At 45.6% G+C, this 19,975-nt stretch overlaps 1 protein-coding gene across 1 annotated transcript in view; it reads right to left on the bottom strand.

Moving 5' to 3' along the window:
• rsrc1 (arginine/serine-rich coiled-coil 1) overlaps positions 1–19,975 on the bottom strand; it is a 179,231-nt gene that overhangs the window by 107,344 nt on the left and 51,912 nt on the right. Inside the window, exon 5 of the mRNA XM_070436819.1 lies at positions 5,107–5,143. Within this exon, the coding sequence (XP_070292920.1) occupies positions 5,107–5,143 (37 nt within the window). The remainder of the gene's footprint in view (positions 1–5,106; positions 5,144–19,975) is intronic.

Here is a 19,975-nt window from a genome sequence, read left to right on the forward strand (position 1 = left end):
TGTGTGTGTGTGTGTGTGGGGGGGGGTTTGGATGGTGGCGTGTGCACTTGCGAACACGCGTACACCCACACCCACGTGTGTAAAAACAGAAACTAAGGCAGAGCACTGGGAGCAATTAACATTGGCACTCTTCTCTCCTCATTCCTACTGATCAGATTCATTCAGACAAAATAACACCACCACAAACTAAACCAAACAAATAAGACAAACCCCATACCACAGCGCTAATTGCGAACCTAATTATTGCACCGGCTGCGACTGGTGGCGTAACAAAGCGCGGCTCTGTCAAACACTGAGCATCGCTTCATCGCAAAGGAATCAAGGCGCACAGTAATTTGAACAAATATATTTTGTCTTAACTTAATAATATTCAAAACTGGAAATTAATTCTGATTCGGGCCGAGTGGTGTGTATTGATAAACAAAAACAGTGTGTACTTTGACGGAAACAGACAAACAAAATGTTACGTAATGTGACAAGACAAGCAAGTATCGTGTAGAGAATCATTATACCATCTAAACCGCTGTGAAATATCTTTTCAATAACCAAAAATATTCTATTTTCATCTGTTTGAAGCTGGTGTACAAAACCACAAGTAAAATATGCAAAAATAAAACTTAAGAACAGCAAGTATAGACATAGCGCACATAGAACAGATCTACCGCTTTTTAGACTTGTTTTCCATGAGAATGACAGATCTATAACTCAGATTTCTATGTGAATCGGGTCGGGTTGTTCATAAAGTTACATATTGCAGCTTTAATTCTGAACTTAGATAGATGCAATATTAGGCCATATTAGGGTCAGGGTTATATTAGGGTTATAGGCCAATATTAGGGTTATAGGCCAAAAAATAACAGAAGATAGAAGATATGTCCCCTTCATTGCCCTGGGCCATTGGGATTTCATTAGACCAGAGGGCGAAAGTCCTTAGACCAGAGGGCGAAAGTTCTTGTAAATGAGGGCAAAAGTCCTTATACTGGAGAGGGAAAAGTCCTTATAACAGAGGGAAAACGTGAATGCATGCATGCGTGTCGCCACTTATTACCACTCCGCATACAACGTCCTGTCACTTGGCACATTCAAAAGAACTGATGACTGCTGGGGTTAAAACGGACGTACATTCATCTCTTCTTTCATCACGGAGAGTCTCTTCTGATTCACTCTAAAGCCGGGATGGGCAACTCCAGTCCTCGGGGGCCGGAGTGGTCTCAAAAGAGTGACACCAACCAGGCCCCAGAGGACTGGAGTTGCCCATCCTGCTCTAAAGAAATGGAACAAGAACTACACACATTCAAGATACGGCTTCCTATAGTGGTCCTCTTGCCCCAGCTAGACCTGGATGTGATTCTGGCAGTGTTTGGAAGAAGACTGTGATCCTGGTGGTTGGTTTGGTGTACTTGGTGCATCATCTAAAGCCTCTCGTAGGGCCTGATCAGAGTTGAACCTCCACACAGAGCCCAGAAGACAACAAAGAGCTGAGGAAACAAGAGTTTAAAGGGCAAAGAGGCCCTTTATCTACTTCCCCAGAGTCAGATGAACTCGTGGATAGCATTTTTATCTCTGCTTGCAGAGACCCATATCTTTCAGAGAATGTGTTTTATCACTTGTTAAACAAAATCTCTTTCTCTCAGCAATTGTTTTAATATAAAATAATGTTCCCATTTTTTTTTGCATACAATATAGCTAAGTATTGTGATTTATTTTATACAGTCTTTTGGGTCATCTTTATGGAGGGTGCCAATCATTTTGGACTTGACCATCTGCTCTTCTCTTAACAGTGATACATCTTGAGGGGATGATACATTGTTGTTTATGGGGGTACATTTACAGGGGGGTGCCAAAGGGTGCTATAACACCAAACCCCCCACCACCTCACCAGGGGGACAGGATTGTATTTACTGTCCTCTGTCCCGAATCGTAATCAGACACTTCCACATACCCCGGCATTCCTGATGACTGGAGCGCAATCTACCCATGTGCATAAACACCCACCATAAATAAGCCACACACTCATTCAATATTCACACATATTTCAAATATCCAGCAGGAAATGGAACTGAAATACAGTTGCACATACAAGCAGAGCACACATGCGTGTGATGATCAGTGCCTTAAAAATCAGGCTCTGGCATTAAAAGGTCAACTAAAACACAAACACTGTAGCATTGCTGGAATTTGTTCACACACACACACACACCACATACGATACTGTGGCGAAAACCTTTTTTATGGGTAACTCCAAAAACACGTGTGTGCGGCTGTGCGCGCACACGCAGACACCCCACACCCAAACACACACAGCCAGGCTGTGGCTGTTTCCACCCCTGCCCTCTTGGGAGTTAGGTCCAGCGCTCCATGGCCTCTGACCTCTGGGTCAGGGTCAAGAGGGAGTCTGACTGACCGACTGCTGAGATGCGCGCGCCCCCGCCCCCCCCACCCCCCCCCACCTCTAGAGACAGATTATCCTCCAGCATCTAGGGCTGGACTCTACAGGTCTGATTACCAGAGGCCTGACGTCCCACTGTGCTCCTATTGTGATCCTACTGTGGTCAATAAGCCGTTAGAGCTCTTCAAAGTAATGCCGTCATATGGGCAACCACTCTGGTGGTCTAGAAAAAAAGATAAGATACAGTTGGTGTCAATCATATGTGTGTGTGTGTGTGTGTGTGTGTGCGTGCGTGCGTGCGTGCGTGCGTGCGTGACATAGCGTTGCCTCTTGAAAACAGAGAAAACTGTGAAGTCTATGCAGCCCAATCCATCAGCCATATAGCGGAGTTCTGTCCAGCTAAGCCAACCAGAGACAGCCTGGTCTTTACATTAGGAATATATAGCTAGCTACCTCCTGTTTACCTAACTGCAAAAGTGCCTACACAGAGGCTGCATCCCCAATTGACCCTATTCCCTTTATAGTGCCCTGCTTAACACTAGGGCTCATAGGGAATCCCTGGTCAAAAGCAGTGCACTATAAAGTGAACAGGGTGCCATTTGGGGCCCGGCCATATTGATTCCTGCTGTTTATGCATGTAATCTTCTTTTGAATAATTCACACAGTCCTTTTATAGAGTAGTAAATCAATGACCTCCTCCCTGCCTGCGCCTCCCCCCCACCCACCTGCTCGTCCTCCTCTCTGCTGCTATTCCCGTTCAGTCAGAGGAGCGGGACTCATAACGTCTCACTGCAGAAAGTAGAGGGTAGAGGCAGGTGAAGAAAAACAGAGGGCATTACCGATGAAGTCAATAAAATCTTCTTGGAGTTTTTAGTCCACCCTCTCCAGTCTACACTCTGTTACATGGTATCATGGTGTTGCCAACTGTTACCTTTCTCCATCTCTCCCTCACCGTCGTTCAATCTCTCTCACCGTCTCTCTCTCCCTCCCTTCACCGGTTCTCTCTCTCTCTCCCTCCCTCACCGTCTCTCTCTCTCACCCTCACCGTCTCTCTCTCCCTCCCTCACCGTCTCTCTCTCCCTCTCTTTCCTCCCATCCCACTCCCTCTCTCAATGTATCTCTCCCTCCTTTCTTCTCTCTCAAGTGAGCTAGTGTCCTCAACTGGTTGGGAGCACCATAAGGACAGAGGTAAGGGCTGAGTGTCTGACACAACTCCACAATAAGTACACAGACCATACACACAAACTGTACACACCCAGACATGCACCATGAACCAACCAACAGAATTAGGGATGTTGCCCCGGTGCTCCAGCCTAGGCTACCAGTTCAAATCCGACCCACTTCCCTTCTGACTCCTAATTATTATACCTTTCCTGTCTCCTCTTCACTGTACTCTCACAAAACCATGAAAAAAAACATGTAAAAACACAAAGAATTAGGGAATATGTAAATTTGCATGGCTGAATTTGGGGGCACTTGAATTTTATTAGCAACGCTGCTAAAGTTTGTTTGCTTCCCTAGATCATCTGTAAATCCTAAAATCTAACTTTGGGGTCATCTGCTTTCGTGGTGCTGGGGGTCGTTGCGGAAAAAAACCATTTACGTTTCATATTGTGGGTAATTTGCGTAGGATGGTGCCTTAAATGCGGGGCGGTGGTTTAGTATGCAGGGAGCACGGCTACTCTAGGCTAAGGGAGTTGACTGACTGGCTTTACATCCAGAGTGCCATCACCCCCTTTGACCTATTTCTATTATTCATCCCACCATCATCAGGAAAATGGGGAAAAAAGCCACCTGGAATCTGATGTTCGTTCCCACCCAAAAAAGAGGAGAGGAAAACCTTTTCACTTTGTTGCATGGCACTCTGACCCCGGTATTAGAGAGCGAACAGAAGAATCCCAGAGATGTTGGTCATAAAATTTTCAGAACCGTCCCAGGGGTCTTTTCGAGGGGGCCCGACTGACGCACCGGAGCGGCCCCGTGTATAGACTTCATATGACAGAGAGAGAGAGAGCGAGAGAGCGAGAGAGCGAGAGAGCGAGAGAGAGAAGAGAGAGAGAAAGTACAGAGCCGAGAGAGAGAGAGAGAGAGAGAGAAGAGAGAGGAGAAAGTAGAGAGCGAGCGAGGGGAAGAGAGAAGAGAGAGGCACCCAAGGAAGTACTGCCAAAATGTGTAAAACGCAGAGACATTCAATGAGATAACTGATGAAATGTGTAGAAAGGTACATTGGAGTGTGTGTGTGTGTGGTTGTGTGTGTGTGTGTGTGTGGTGTGTGTGTGTGTGTGTGTGTGTGTGTGTGTGTGTGTGTGTGTGTGTGTGTGTGTGTGGTGGCACGCGTATGTGGTGCTTGTGTGTATGACAGGGGAGACCGAGTTAAATGTTCCTCATCAAGTCATCACCAACGTCAAGAGGGCGAAAGAATTTCAGTCTCTCTCCCCTCCCGCACACATTTCATCCCCACATCAAAGAGTTAATTTAAAACATAAACAAAAGACCAAGGGAGAGAGAAAAAAAAACAGAGAGAGGGGGGGGGACAACCAGAGGTCCTGGGGTGTTGACCCCCCCCCCCCCCCTTCCTGACTACATCCCTCCCTCCCTCCCTCTGTCAGCTCGAGGTATTCAAAGCCCATTCCGATGCATGCTCATTTGGGATGCAGATATCAAAGATGGCTGTGAACAGTGAGGGGGACAGTGAGGGAGCAGGAATTAGAACTTACCAGATGTTCTAATGCTGCTTTGATGCAGGTGCTGTCCCTGCAACACAAGAACACATTTCCTCCTCGTTAAATAAAGTGTGGGCTACGACTCTTTAAATATAAAAAGGGATCACACAGAAGCTACAACAGGCATGCGCACGCACGTGCACAGACACACACACAGAGCGAGAGACACACACACACACACCCCACTCCTAACCCCCACCCCTCTTTCCATCCCCGGTGTAACGCTCATAATTGCTGTTTATCAAGGGGTGTTGTTCATTTGGTGTTTTAAAGGGAGAAGCATTTCAAAGGAGGCCTGTCTTCCTCTGTCAGAGACTGTGCTATCATTTCAATGCAGAGTGTTAGAGGGAACACACACACACAGGGAACAAACAATCGCTCTGGGCAACCAAAATGTGATACCATTAGGATAAAGATAATACTCTGTGTGTGTGCGCATGTACTCTGAAGGTATAGTAATTGCTGTACAAAACATGATACTCAGCTGGTTACAGGTAACTTTCCATGAAATTGTCCCTTTCCCCTGATCCCATCTGTTTTAACATTTACAGGCTACATTCTGGCCATTTAGAAAACGCTCTTATCCAGAGCGACTTACAGTCAGTACATTCGACTTAAGGTAGCTATGTAAGACAACCACATATCATAGTCATTACAAGTCAACTTTCCTCTATAAAGTGGCTATCAGCAAAACCCGTGCTAGTAAGAAAAGACAACTGCAAGTGAAAAAGAAAGGCAAGTACAAGTTGGCAAACACCCCACATCCAGTCAGAGAGGAAGAGACGAAGCAAGAGGTTTTACTCCGCCCAAAATCTGTCCACGAAGCACGGAATTTTTGTATGGAGGTCAATGACAATGTCAAATTTGGTAATCGGAAAAAGTAATCGCTAATTTTCTACGTGAGGCTTATTTGATCGAATAGAAGTTTCGTAATGGTTAGGTTGTTACGAATGCACTGATATAAGTGGAATTTCGGCAACATACCCAAGAACAACGTTATATCGGAGTGGTGCCCGTTGTCATAAAGATAGATATAGGACTCATCATGGATATAACCCGTTTAGCATGGACATTGCAATTCAGGGCTTCCACCATTTTAAAAGTAGTCAACTGGGTGGGGATTCCTATGAGATGGGAGCAATCAGCCAATGAAGAAGAACATTTACTACTTTAAAATGGACAACTCCTCAGTCGCACTGCCCATGCTGTCAAAGACACTATAATGGCACAGATACAAAGATGAGTGCTCTATCTACCTCTATGGCCTGTTGTTCACACTCGTATCTGCCCTCTCATTGGCTAGAATGGTCCCACCTGATCTTGCCTCCTCCTTCCATCTATGGAAGGACATGTATTTCCATTGTTGTGTGGTCACTCAAATATCTTGTTAATATAATAGACAATCTTTGATCTAATTCCCCCTATGCCGCTCCCAGTTCTCTATCAATCTTACAGTCAGTGTCCCAAATGACTAGAGTCAAAAGTAGCGCACTATAAAGGGAGAAGGGTGCCATTGGGATGCAACCATGACCAAAATTGGTCCTGATTGCATCAAAAAGGGGCTTTGCTTAATCAAAAGAAAAACATACACACAGAAAAATAATTGGCTTAATAGTTAACCTTCCACAGACAGACAGGCTGATGATATGCGTGTGTGTGCGTGCGTGTGTGTGTGCGTGTTGCCCTGATGTTTCCTGAACTTTGCCATGCTAATAACCCTATCACTACAGAAGGGGAAACGGTGTGCTTATTACCGAGGAATAATTAATACAAATGTATGCATTATTATTATTATCAGTGTAGCAGCATCCACCGAATGGAGAGAGGAGGAGGAGGGGGGAAAAACAGTCGATTTAAAAAAGCAAATTGGCAGTAAATAATAGATGCATTTTTGGCACATTTCAAAATTGTAGCAGAGGAAATCAAAAGATCAAGAGAAAGCAAACAGTTCCCCCCTCCCTCTCCTCCCCCGCACTGCCCCCCTCTCTGCTGACAACCCATACGCTGGCCATGGCAGGCCTTTCGGTTTGTGTGTGTGCGTGCTCATGTGAGTGTGTGCACGTGTGAGAGAGAGAGAGAGAGGAGAGAGGAGAGAGGAGAGAGGAGAGAGGAGAGAGGAGAGAGAGAGAGAGAGAGAGAGAGAGAGAGAGGAGAGAGAGGAGAGAGAGGAGAGAGAGAGAGAGGAGAGAGAGGGGAGGGGTCTTATCGACAGACTTCAGCTCCTAATGTAGCCAGCAGCATCACAGTGTAAATCTACACCATTTCTAAAATTACCACTGGCCGCCTTGGCAGGGAAACTCAATCAAATCTCTCCTCTCTCTCTGCCACCATGTTGCCCCCCCTCCCCCATACCTATGTCCCTAACCACCTTTCTCCTAATTGTTACGATGGTACCCCGATACCACCCCCCCAAGCGGCACAAAGCTAATCTGCAATTTCTCATCTCCTCCACAACAAAAAGACAATTCAGCCGAGTTGTTCATTCCTGCATCAGTCACAGGAAGAGCCTGTCAACACTTAAGAAAATCGTCATCTAGTTTTTATTACATTACATTGGCCGTAACACACTGCCCGCATTTATTATACATGAGCTGCCTGGGAGGAAAGAAACAGGCAGACATTTGTTACCACGGTGACAGTGTGCTGTAATCCCCTAATGAAGCGCAATTAAAGGGAAACAATTTTACATGGAGCAAGAGCTGGGGCCGCAGTAAATTATGCTCCCACACTCTCATTCTCTTTCTACTCTCTCCTCGCTCTTTCCCCATCCATATCTGTCCCTCTCTCTGTCTATCTACTGTATCTCGAGGCATAGTTTTTCTCTCCCTCCTCCCTCTCAATGGCTAGTGCTGTCATGACTTCATCAATACCCATCCCAGGACCGAAGGGACAGCTCATTCCATTAGAGGCCTCTAGGCCAGAGGGAAACACAAGACAGGAGGATCATGTTATTGGCAAATGAATACAGAACAAGCCGTACACAGAGAGAGGAGGACTCACACAGGGCCCTTTAACACTCTCCATCTCTTTTTCTAAACATCATATTCTCTCTCTCTCATCAGGTCTGTAGGGACTCCTGGGTTTTTCCCTTCTCCTTCCCTCACCACTCCATCCATCCATCCCCGTCTCCCTCCATCCCTCCGTCCCTCCCTCTGCCTTCAATGCGGCCGCATCGATTTCTGAATTAGGCCTGCAATATTAAATAATTAATATACTTGCCATGATTTATGTTTTGCATTAGCCCAATATTAGGTTATCAATCAAAATCCACTTGGTTTAATGTAATAATATTGAAAAAGTGTCAGGGGCTGTTCATCCAATTTGTATTTGAGGCAGCGCAGATAGTAATGTTGGTGTAACACAAGGCCGCCGAGATGGAAGGGACTGGTTCTACATGCACAGGAGGCAAACTAGAGGAGAGGAAGAGAGGAAAAGAGAGACAGATGAGAGAACGAAAGAGTGAGTGATGGAAAGGCAGAGCGGGAGGTAGGAGTTGGCACTGTGGACTCCACCCTGCACAAGCTCTGACCGGTCTCGAATGTTTCATAGTGGTTTATTTAATGTTATTTTAATAACGATCAGTGAGACAGTGTAGGGGTGACCGTGTAACATCACTTCCCCTTTAGGTAAAACTAAATCAGGCACAGCCACACCACCGTAACACACACACACACGGTATGACATACTAGGGTAGCAAATTCCGGTAGCTTTCTCAAAATTCCCAGGTTTACCAGAGATCCCGGTTCCTCAATTATTTCTGAATAAGTTTCATGGAATTTTGCAACACTATGGGATACTAATAACATGCAGATATGCTTATATGATTGAATAAATTATCTATGAGCCAGTCTACATTAGTTGTGAGCCACACACAGTAAAACTACACTGAACAAAAATATAAACTTCAATGATTTTACTGAGTTACAGTTCAAAAAAGTAAACCAGTCAAATTGAAATGAATTCATTAGGCCCTAATCTATAGATTTCACATGACTGGGAATACAGATATGCATCTGTTAGTTACAGATACAGTACCTTAAAAAAAAAGTTGGGGTATGGATCAGAAAACCAGTCAATATCTGGTTCGACCACCATTTGCCTCATGCAGTGTGACCCATCTCCTTTGCATAGAGTTGATCAGGCTGTTGATTGTGGCCTGTGGAATGTTGTGCCACTCTTCTTCAATGGCTGTGCGAAGTAACTGGATATTGGTGGGAACTGGAACACGCTGTCGTACACGTCGATCTAGAGCATCCCAAAACTCGACGGGTGACATGCCTGGTGAGTACGCAGGCCATGGAAGAACATCGACAGATTCCAGGATTCGTGTACAGATCCTTGCGACATGGCTGTGCATTATCATGCTGAAACATGAGGTGATGGCATCAGATGAATGGCATGAAAATGGGCCTCGGCAAATGGGCCTCATCACGTATCTCTGTGAATTCAAATGGCCATCGATAAAATGCCATTGTGTAGCTTATGCCTGCCCATACCATAACCCCACCGCCACCATGGGGCACTCTGTTCACAACGTTGACATAAGCAAACCACTCACCCACACGACGCCATATACTCTGTCTGCCATCTGTCCGGTACAATTGAAACCGGGATTAATCCGTGAAGAGCAGACTTCTCCAGCTTGCCAGTGGCCATCGAAGGTGAGCATTTGCCCACTTCAGTCGGTTAAGACACCGACCCGCCAAATTGGGCAACCCCAGCAACAGAGCATGCTGCCCTCGCAAAATCAGTAAACCAACAGCATCGAAGGAAAGGAACAAATAAAAAATAAAAATAAATTAACTTGGTCCTGTGTTTGTTCCTTAAAGTGTCATTATTTATCCTACTTAATGAAGTAAAAGAGGACAAACAAGTCAATGCGTTAGAAAGAGCTCCATTTAATGCTCGGCCTGCTGCAAGTCCCGCCTTATCCATCTCCTCATTGGTTTTTAGGAGCATATACCCACGTGGGTGATTGAAAGATGAACTGAGGTCCACACTCCAGTCGGTGGTGATAATGCACCTTAAAGTTGGTTGCCAACCGCCATATAAGTTAAATAAATAAATATATAAATAAATATAAAGTCCATAGAAGAAGAAGAAGCCTGAAGGAGGAGAGTCTACTAGAAACGAACTCGGTTTACCCTTTTATCTGTGGATTTTGATATTTCAACTTGCGTGTCCTGATCGTGTCTGGTGTGGGTGGACAAAATCAACATGCGCGCGATAGAGCAGGCGGACGCACACACCCGGTCTAGTCAGCATGTCAGTCTAATGTTTGGCCTTGTCAGCAACATTAGCCCACATCTACATCTCTCTCCCCGATCTACCTTGCTCTCCCTCTCTCTCCCCCATCTACCTCGCTATCCCTCTCTCTCCCCATCTACTTTGCTCTCCTTCTCTCCCTCCAGCTACCTCGCTCTCCCCCATCTACCTCGCTCTCCCTCTCTCTCCCCCATTTACCTCGCTCCCCTCTTTGTCACGTATTCCCTCTACTTGACATGGCGGAGATGAATACCTTGAGTCAGAGTGAATGAAGGCGACAGAGGGACTTGAGGTGCAAAGGAAGGAAAGCCATTGGATTTTCCAGAGGGGTAACAGAAGCGTCCATTAGTTCAGTGCTCATCAGTGTAAAGACACCATGCATTAGGAGGACAGCTTGGACCATATGAGGACATCACGTGTTAGGAAGACAAAACGCATCAAACGGACACCCATGTATTACAAGGACAGTGCAAGCCCCTTGCAACTAACCAAACAGTAGAAAGCTAAGACACACACACCTGTATAGCTGATTCAAAGCTCTGTAGACGTTTGCTCATACTTCGTACACACTCTCCCCTCATCATGAGTTAAACACTACACAACCCACCACAAGGTACCAATATATCACCAAACAAGGCATAAAAGCAATAAACTTGTCACCACAAGACGGGGTACCCTCTACGAAGGCAGACGCAGAGACAGCGCCTAGAAAATGAATCGGGGGGTGGGTAAGATGACTGCTGTCAAATATCAGAGGAAAGAGAGATATTGTTAGGCACCTGATTAACAGATGTCGGGAATGTGTGTTAAAGGAGAGAGACAGAAAGAAAGTGAGAGAAAGAAAGAAATAATGAGAGAGAGGAGAAGAGAGGGAGCGAAAGCGTGAAAGAGGGCGACAGACAGAAAAAGACAGAGAGGAGTGGGTGACGGTGTATAGGAGAAGTCGTCATATTATCAGGCAGGGTGACGTCGCACCTCATCAACCAAGCATGTCATTGAGCATTCATATGTGTTGTTAGGACACCTGATAAACACAGGCGGGAATGTTTATTAAAGGGGGGAGGGGGGGAGAGAGAGCAGAGAGCGAACAGAGAGAGAGAGAGAGAGAGACGAAGAGAGGAGAGAGAGAGAGAGAGAGAGAGAAGACGAGAGAGAAGAGAGACGAGAAGACAGAACAGAGAGACAGAGAGACAGAGAGACAGAGAGACAGAGGAACAGAGAGAACAGAGAGGACAGAGAGACAGAGAACAGAGAGAGAGAGAGAGAGAGAGAGAGAGAGAGAGAGAGATGTGTGACGGAGAGGAGGCTTATCCAACCGACGCAGGGTCCACTGATCAACTCTCTCCTCACATTCAAGTAGTCTGATGCCGGTGGCGGCAGCATGTGGGTGAATTAACGGTGTCTGTGTGCGTTTGTGCACGCATGTGGTTTGAATGGAATAAAGTGACTAGAAGAGGTACTAGGCTGTCACTGTACAATAAGATATGAACGACTCCTCTCTCAATACCTGATTGTCATCTCCATAGCTCCGTTTGAATAGGTCCCCACCAATTTCAATTGTACTCCTGTGCGTATACACAGAGAGATAGTAGCTCTTAGTTGTACAACTGACTAGGTATCCCCCTTTCCCTTGGATTTCTCCTGTTTAAACTGTTAAGAAGATAGGGGAAGGAGGAAGGGATGGTGGGGCTAAGATAATGAATGGTAGGACCGGAGCAGGGGCTGTCACTTGTTCCCCTCTACAATGGAAGCACAGACAAAAGTCAAGGGCAGCGTCCCAAATGGCACCGCATTCCCTTTATAGTGCACTACTTCTGACCAGAGCCCTATGAGTCCTGGTCAAAAGTAGTGCACTATATAGGGACTATGGTTCCATTCGGGAATCAGATTATGTTTTTAAATCAGATCAGTGTGCCCCCACCCCCCGCCCCCCTGACACAGAGTCACACCTCCTCTCTCCAAGCTCACTGGACACAATGTACTACTCATAGCAACAACAAAAAAGCATAATCCCCAAAATAACTCCATTAAAAGTGGGATAACCCATTCTCCACTTTAGGTTGCTCCCAAAAAAAAGGGTTAAGTGCAATCAATAAGGTTTAATAACACCATCAATAACACCATTGTGTTTACCCAATAAATTACTGGGAGGTTATACATATGGAGTATGTGACTGTCTGTTTTTTTACAGCGTACAGTTGAAAAAAACAAAACCAATATCATTTGTTTGATTCATTGATTCATTGTGTGAATGAGTGAGTGACGAGTTAACACTAAGAGTTAGAGGGAGTTGTGAGAGGGTGTTTAAGAGTGAGCAGGTCAGTGAGAGCGTTACCAGGGGAGACCTGACAGTCCACTCAGGTAATAGCTGATAGTTCAGAGCACATTAATAGTTTAGCGAGATGAGGGGCGCACCACTTAATAATAAAGCAGGATCAAAGCCCTGCCTTATGACTTAGACAACTGCTCCAGGGTCAAATTGGTCACCTTCATCATCACCATTGTCACTATCACCATCAATCTCGTCATCATCACCGTCACTATTGTCAATATCGCCAGCGTGTCTGCTCTCCATTTTTATGTTTTTATATGTTCTATTTATATCTGTAAATGAATTAATGATATCAAGCCACACCCAGCCATGATTACAGACACCTGTGTGTGTCCTTTGACACTATATAAACTAGTGACCTGCAGTGTTCGTCATTACACCCTGATGAAGACAGCTCGTCTGCCCAAGCGTTGGTTATTAGGTTATTCAGTTACTGCATCTGAGCTTCTAGAGTGTGCCGGCTCTCCTTTTCCCTGACACAAATACTGAACACCTGGGATGGGGGCAGCCACTGATTAAACACTCACCCCCGGACCGAATCACACATTATTCACCCCGGGCCACGGAGCCACAGAGAGAATAGACCCAGGCATCAAGACTCCTTTACTACATCAGTCCATTGGCTCCATCTCACTGGTGGTGGAAGGAGTTTAATTATAAAGCTATGTTTTATAGAAAATGTACTTATTTCTAAAGGAAAGGATGGGGAGGAGGAAGCAGGAAGGACAAAGAGCAAAAAAGACAGATAGGAAGGGGGGGAAGAGAGAGGGAGAGACAGAGAGAGAGAGACAGAGAGACAGAGAAATCAATCCCCTCCCTGGTTCCTTCAATAGAGTCCTTTTCGTGTCGCCTCAATTAGAAACTTTGCCTAATCAGAAAAAAACTCCCTATTATGGAATGAGAAACAATGCCACTCTCTCACTCCCAAACATTTTGTCCTCCCTCCAAAAAAACGACTCCATAGATTGAAAACACTTTTCGTACACAAAGAAGAACGCGCGGCGGTATAGAGGAGCGGAGGGGATGCTCCGTCGTATTGAAATCACACGTGGAAATCTTTTGGCCTGCGTACGTCGCAGACCCCAGAAACTGATGGGGAACAATGGTGCACCGAGCACAGCATCTGTCATGGCAGAATATAAAAAGATTATCTTGGCAAAAAAAGGAAGAAGGGAAAAAAGAAAATGAGGGGAGGATGAGGGCTCTAATTCATTAGTGAACCAGGCCCCACTGTTCGGCTTCTATTTCAGGCTGCCGGTGAGTGCCAGGAGTTAACAAGTAATCAGTTTCAAATCCTTCCCTTCAATTGTACACTACACCCTCATATGACTCTCTACAGGGGCAGAGGGGGGAATAGCAATCTGCTGGGGCAGCATACGCACACACATATCTTAACGCACGGACAGACACACACCTTAACACACACAAACACAAACCTTGACATGCGAACACACACCTTAAAACACGTAGGCCTAGTGTGCACTGTACAATACGCACTGACGCACACACACGATGGAGACAACGTGACATAAGGAGGCAACAGATAAAGAAAACATCAACAAGGAGCTGAAAGGATGTGACGGTGTGGGTGTAGAAGAGAAAGAGGAGGTCCCTGAACAGAGGTGTTCTTGGCCTGGTGTCTGCTTGGGGCCATTGCCTGAGAGGCTGTGTTGATGACTCTACTGCTGAGTCCATTGTTCTCTCTCTCTCTGCCTCTCTCGTCTCTTTCTTTCTTTCTTCCTCCCTAACTCTGTCTCTTTCGGTCTTTCTTTCTCTCTCTCCCTCCTGACCTGTGCAGGCCCGAGGCCCTCTGAGGCCCCTTGTCGAGGAGCGTTCATTCTCCTTCTCCTCTCAGTAATCTGGCAGCTCCAACATGGTTCTACTGGACAACCAGCCACACAGCAACACCGACACCCCCCCTCCTTTCTGCCACTCACTCTCTCCCTGGTCAGGTAAACAATACACTAACCTCCGGCCTACTGTGTGTCTCTGTGTGTATGTGTGTGTGTGGAAGTATACACACTCACAAACACACCTGATTTAGCCCGGCAGGCTTGCCCAGCTGAGTGACTGAGCAGCGCTCGGGGGCCATATTGTTTTGTCTTTCTGACCGACGGACAGAACGAGAGAAAGAAAGGAGAAATAGAGAGACTTACGGTGCCTGCTGAGTGCATGCACAGCGGAGAGAGAGAAAGGCATCGACTAGGCCCAGATGATATGAATAACAATAAGGCTGAGGCGCGATATGGTCTCTCTCGGCCCTGATAACCTGCAGACCGTCGGGCCCCCACCCGTCCCACTCACAGTGAGTCAGGCTTTGAGGCCACTTATCCTGGCTGTACACTTGTAAGGGAGAGCCGGGATAATCACCCTAATCTAATTAGGGTTAAAGAGGGCCATGACTGACGCACCGCGCCGTCCAGCCGACACCTCCACTGGCCCAAATCCTGTTTGCATCCCCCCCCCCCCAAAAAGAAGGTTGTCATATTGATTATGCAAACGAGGGGCTAACGGGTATAGCCCCTGTCGCTACCGGGCTCTCCTGCCAGACGGCTGCAGCTGACAGCGGACTAGCTGGGCAGCAGCGGGAGGGAGAGAGGGAAAGAGACGGCGGGAGAGAGTGAGAGAGAGGGGGGATTAGCCCGTTTGGTTTAGTGGTTTAGGCCAATTTGTGTCCTCCATCCCTCTTGCTCTCGTTTTTCCCCCCAGCCTTTAAAAAAAAAATCTATTTTCCTCATACATCTGTTTTCTTGTCTGTGGAAAGTCTATGTAAAGTCTGTGTTAACCTATTGCAGTAGAGAGAGTATAGGCTATAGGGTGGATTGGGGAGAGAAAAGTCCNTGCAGTGGTTTAGGCCAATTTGTGTCCTCCATCCCTCTTGCCCCAGTTCTTTCCCAACATTTAAAAAAATATATACACGTTTTCCTTATGCATCTCTTTTCTTGTCTAAAGAAAGTCTATGTCAAGTCTGTTAACCTATTGCAGTAGAGTATAGGCTATTCAGTGGATTGGGAGAGGAAAGTAGTTTTCCAGTCCTTTTCCCCTCCATCGTCATGGAGATTAGGAGTAGGCCTATACGTGGCTGTTGGTCGGGAGATAAACTCAACCAAGCAGACGTATCACTCTCTCTCGTATTACCCCCACGACCTTCATTAACCTCAACCCCTTTTCCTTTTTTTCATTTCTCCTACAATAAAAATGACAGCCCCTCTTTCAGTATTAGAATGATACAGAAATACGATGAAAGGAAGTCCCTCTTCACTAATGCAGCCTACCAGGGCCCTGTCACTCCCCTCCCATACAATCACACAATAACCAATTAGCCTTAGCGTGTTCAAACACTGCAGCTAATTATCCCTGCTCATGTGACAGGGGACTTTGTGTCATCTTTGTCTTATTAGAATTGATACATTTGAAGTAGACAATCAAGGAGACTTAATTAAAGAATGTTGGGGGGGGGGGGTGAGAGAAGTAGAGTGTAAAAAATAGAAATAGAGAGATAAGGAGAGTGAGTCTGTGCGAGACGACAGTAGGCCTGAGGTCAGTGTCATTTTTAGATGACCAGGGAGAGAGTGGCAGAGAGAAAAGAGGGAGGTGTCAGTGTGGCAGGTTGTACGGTTGTACAATGTCGTGGTGGTGCCATATTACTCAGGGGAGAACGAGAATGCTCAAACCCTACATCCCAACCCAAAGCGCTCAGTTCCGCCACCTCTGGTCTCTTGGCCCTCCCACCCCTACAGGAGGGCTGCGCGGTCAAAGCTAAACAGTTTTTTATTTTCTTTGCACGCCAAGGACAGGAAAGCGGAGTCCCTGCCCATCTTTCGAAAATGTCTGAAACCCGACCTTCCTGGAGAGTATCTTAAATAAATCAGAGCTTCCAACCCCCATCCAAAATGTATATATATATTTCTTTTTTTTTTTTCTTTTTTTTTTAATTACGTATTTTCCCACTAGCACTGCCTTTGCTGATAGTAGCTTTATTGAGGAAAAGTCTTACTTACTATGACTGTGATATGTGGTTGTCTCACCTAGCTACCTTAAGATGAACGCACTAACTGTCAATGGCTAAAACGGCAATGTAAAAATAAACAACCCTACATACACACAGTCATAGAGATCCTATCATTCACAATTGGTGTTCTACATGCAATTCAATGCACAAAGTAGTGTACGTGAAAACAGAAGGAGGGAGCTGGGCTCAGTCCCTCAGAGCGCGAGCGAGAGAGAGTGTGTGTGTGTATGTGTGTGGTGTTGCAGTAACTCACGCGTGTTGACACCTAAAAGACAGAGCTTGTTAATAATTCTGCATGCCACCCAGCTCACGGCTAATTGCATTCATATAACGTGCTAATCACCACAGACGGCACCTTGTAAAAAGACGACTCAGATCCTCTCGTGTGTGTGACGTGCAGACTCGCACACAGATTAACACACACATACCCAACACCTGGGATAGGGTGTGTACCTGATATTCATAGACCACTAAGAAGGCCCAAACACTCCAGACTGTGTGTGTACGCAGTGTGTGTGTGTGTGTGTGTTTGTGCATGTACGTGTACCTGTGCGTGCGTGCGTGCGTGTTCTGCTCACTCACTGAAGTTGTCAGGTGTCATAACACCAGCTTTTGCTTAATTTATCAATTTGATATACGTCTGTGTGAAATTAAAACTTGGCTGATTTTCTGGCCCTGTGTTTTCCTTAGGGAAATAAAACCGCTGTGTGTGTGTGTGTTATGGTGACGTTGTCCAAAAAGGGCTCCCCTAGACCGATGTCTGAAGTCTGTCGACACTAGCAAACATATACATAAAGAGAAGTAGGTGAATAATGTCTCTGTTGATTAGGGAACTGAATCACATGCATAATATTTATACACTTCATACTTTCCCTCCAAAAGTTCTAGCTGTGAATGGGAGAGTTAGCGAGGGAGAGGCAGGGTCATGAAGAAAGAAAGAGTTGGGAAGAGGGGGGGATGAAGAACAACAAGAACACCCTAGCGTCAGAACTACACTAGTCCATCTCATACAGGGCATTCGGAAAGTATTCAGACTCCTTCCCTTTTTCCACATTTCGCTACATTATAGCCTTATTTTTATGTTTTTTTATGTTTTTTTTTATCCCTACACACACAATAACCCATCATGACAAAGCGAAAACAGGTTTAGAAATGTTTGCAAATGTATTAAAATTAAAAAACTGAAATATCACATTTACATAAGCATTCAGACCCTTTGCTATGAGACTCTAAATTGAGCTCAGGTGCATCCTGTTTCCATTTATCATCCTTGAGATGTTTCTACATCTTGATTGGAGTCCACCTGTGGTAAATTTAATTGACTGGACATGAGTTGGAAAGGCAAGTTGGAAAGTGCATGTCAGAGCAAAAACCAAGCAATGAGGTCAACGGAATTGTCCGTAGAGCTCCGAAACATATCTGGGGAAGGGTAACAAAATATTTCTGCAGCATTGAAGGTCCCCAAGAAAACAGTGGCCTCCATTTTTAAATGGAAGACGTTTGGAACCACCAAGACTCATCCTAGAGCTGGCCGCCCGGCCAAACTGAGCAATCGGGTGAGAAGGGCCTTGGTCAGGGAGGTGACCAAGAAACCAGTGGTCACTCTGACAGAGCTCCAGAGTTCCTCTATGGAGATGGGAGAACCTTCCGGTAGGACAACCATCACTGTAGCACTCCACCAATCAGGCCTTTATGGTAGAGTGGCCAGACGGAAGCCACTCGTCAGTAAAAAACAGAGCCCGCTTGGAGATTGCCAAAAAGCACCTAAAGGACTCTCAGACCATAAAAAACAAGATTCTCTGGTCTAAAGAAACCAAGATTGAACTCTTGAAAATAGCTGTACAGCAACACTCCCCATCCAACCTGACAGTGCTTGAGAGGATCTGCAGAGACGAATGGAAAAACTCCCCAAATACAGGTGTGCCGAGCTTGCAGTGTCATACCCAAGAAGACTCGAGGCTGTAATCGCTGCCAAAGGTGCTTCAACAATGTACTGAGTAAAGGGTCTGAATACTTATGTAAATGTGATGAGTTTTTTATTTTTAATACATTTGTAAACATGTCTAAAAAACATTTTTTTTGTCATTATTGCGTATTGTGTGTAGATAAATGTGGGGGGAAACTATTTAATCAATTTTAGAATAAACCTGTAYCGTAACAAAATTTGGAAAAAGTCAAGGGGTCTGGATATGACTATGAGATCAAACTATTGTTCTTCTCTTCTGTATCCTATTAAACCTTGTTCCTAACACTCCCCACAGAATAACTAACAGAATAAAACACAAACCAAGGGGGGCCAGTTGGGAAAACGTATCGCTTCATAAAGCAGTGCTCCGTTGATATCAGACGTCTCTATCCCGGGCCGTGTAATATTCTGTCACGCGTTTTTTTGTGCATTAGCGCTGTTTTATCACGCGGGAATATGATTTCATATGTCTCGCTGTCAAGGCGGAGTAGAATTTATGAAGTCAGGGTTAAGTATGTGTGGTGGAATAACTCTATTAGTGGAACCATCAGGATGGGAGGAGAGGAGCGGGCGGAGGAAGAGAGAACCTGGCCTATCTATCGGAATCAAGCTGTATCTCGCAACGGAATGCTGTATATCACAATTCCTTGGCTTGCAATGTCTCACAACTTCAGTAAAGCAGGCCTATCATCAATGAATAGGCTAGGATATTGAGATACAACACCTTTTCTCTCACACAGTCACACACAGTATCTGCACGGATTAACACTGTTCACAGAGGCTTTTGTTGAGCGTCGCACTTCAACGCTCTTAGGGTCATTGTCCATTTGGAAGCCCCATTTGCGACCAAGCTTTAACTTCCTGAGTGATGTCTTGAGATGTTGCTTCAATATATCCAATCATTTTCCTCCTCATGATGCCATCTATTTTGTGAAGTGCACCAGTCCCCTCTGCAGCAAAGCACCCCCACAACATGATGCTGCCACCCCCGTGCTTCACGGATGGGATGGTGTTCTTCGGCTTACAAGCCTCCCCCTTTTTCCTCCAAACATAACGATGGTCATTATGGCCAAACAGTTATATTTTTGTTTCATCAGACCAAGAGACATCTCTCCAAAAAGTATGATCTTTGTCCCCATGTGCAGTTTGCAAACCGTAGTCTGGCTTTTTTGTGGCGGTTTTGGGCAGTGGCTTCTTCCTTTCAGGTTATGTCGATATAGGACTTGTTTTACTGTGGATATAGATACTTTTGTACCTGTTTCCTCCAGCATCTTCACAAGGTCCTTGC

This window comes from Salvelinus sp. IW2-2015, linkage group LG4p (genome assembly GCF_002910315.2).
Source record: "Salvelinus sp. IW2-2015 linkage group LG4p, ASM291031v2, whole genome shotgun sequence".
Taxonomy (NCBI): domain Eukaryota; kingdom Metazoa; phylum Chordata; class Actinopteri; order Salmoniformes; family Salmonidae; genus Salvelinus; species Salvelinus sp. IW2-2015.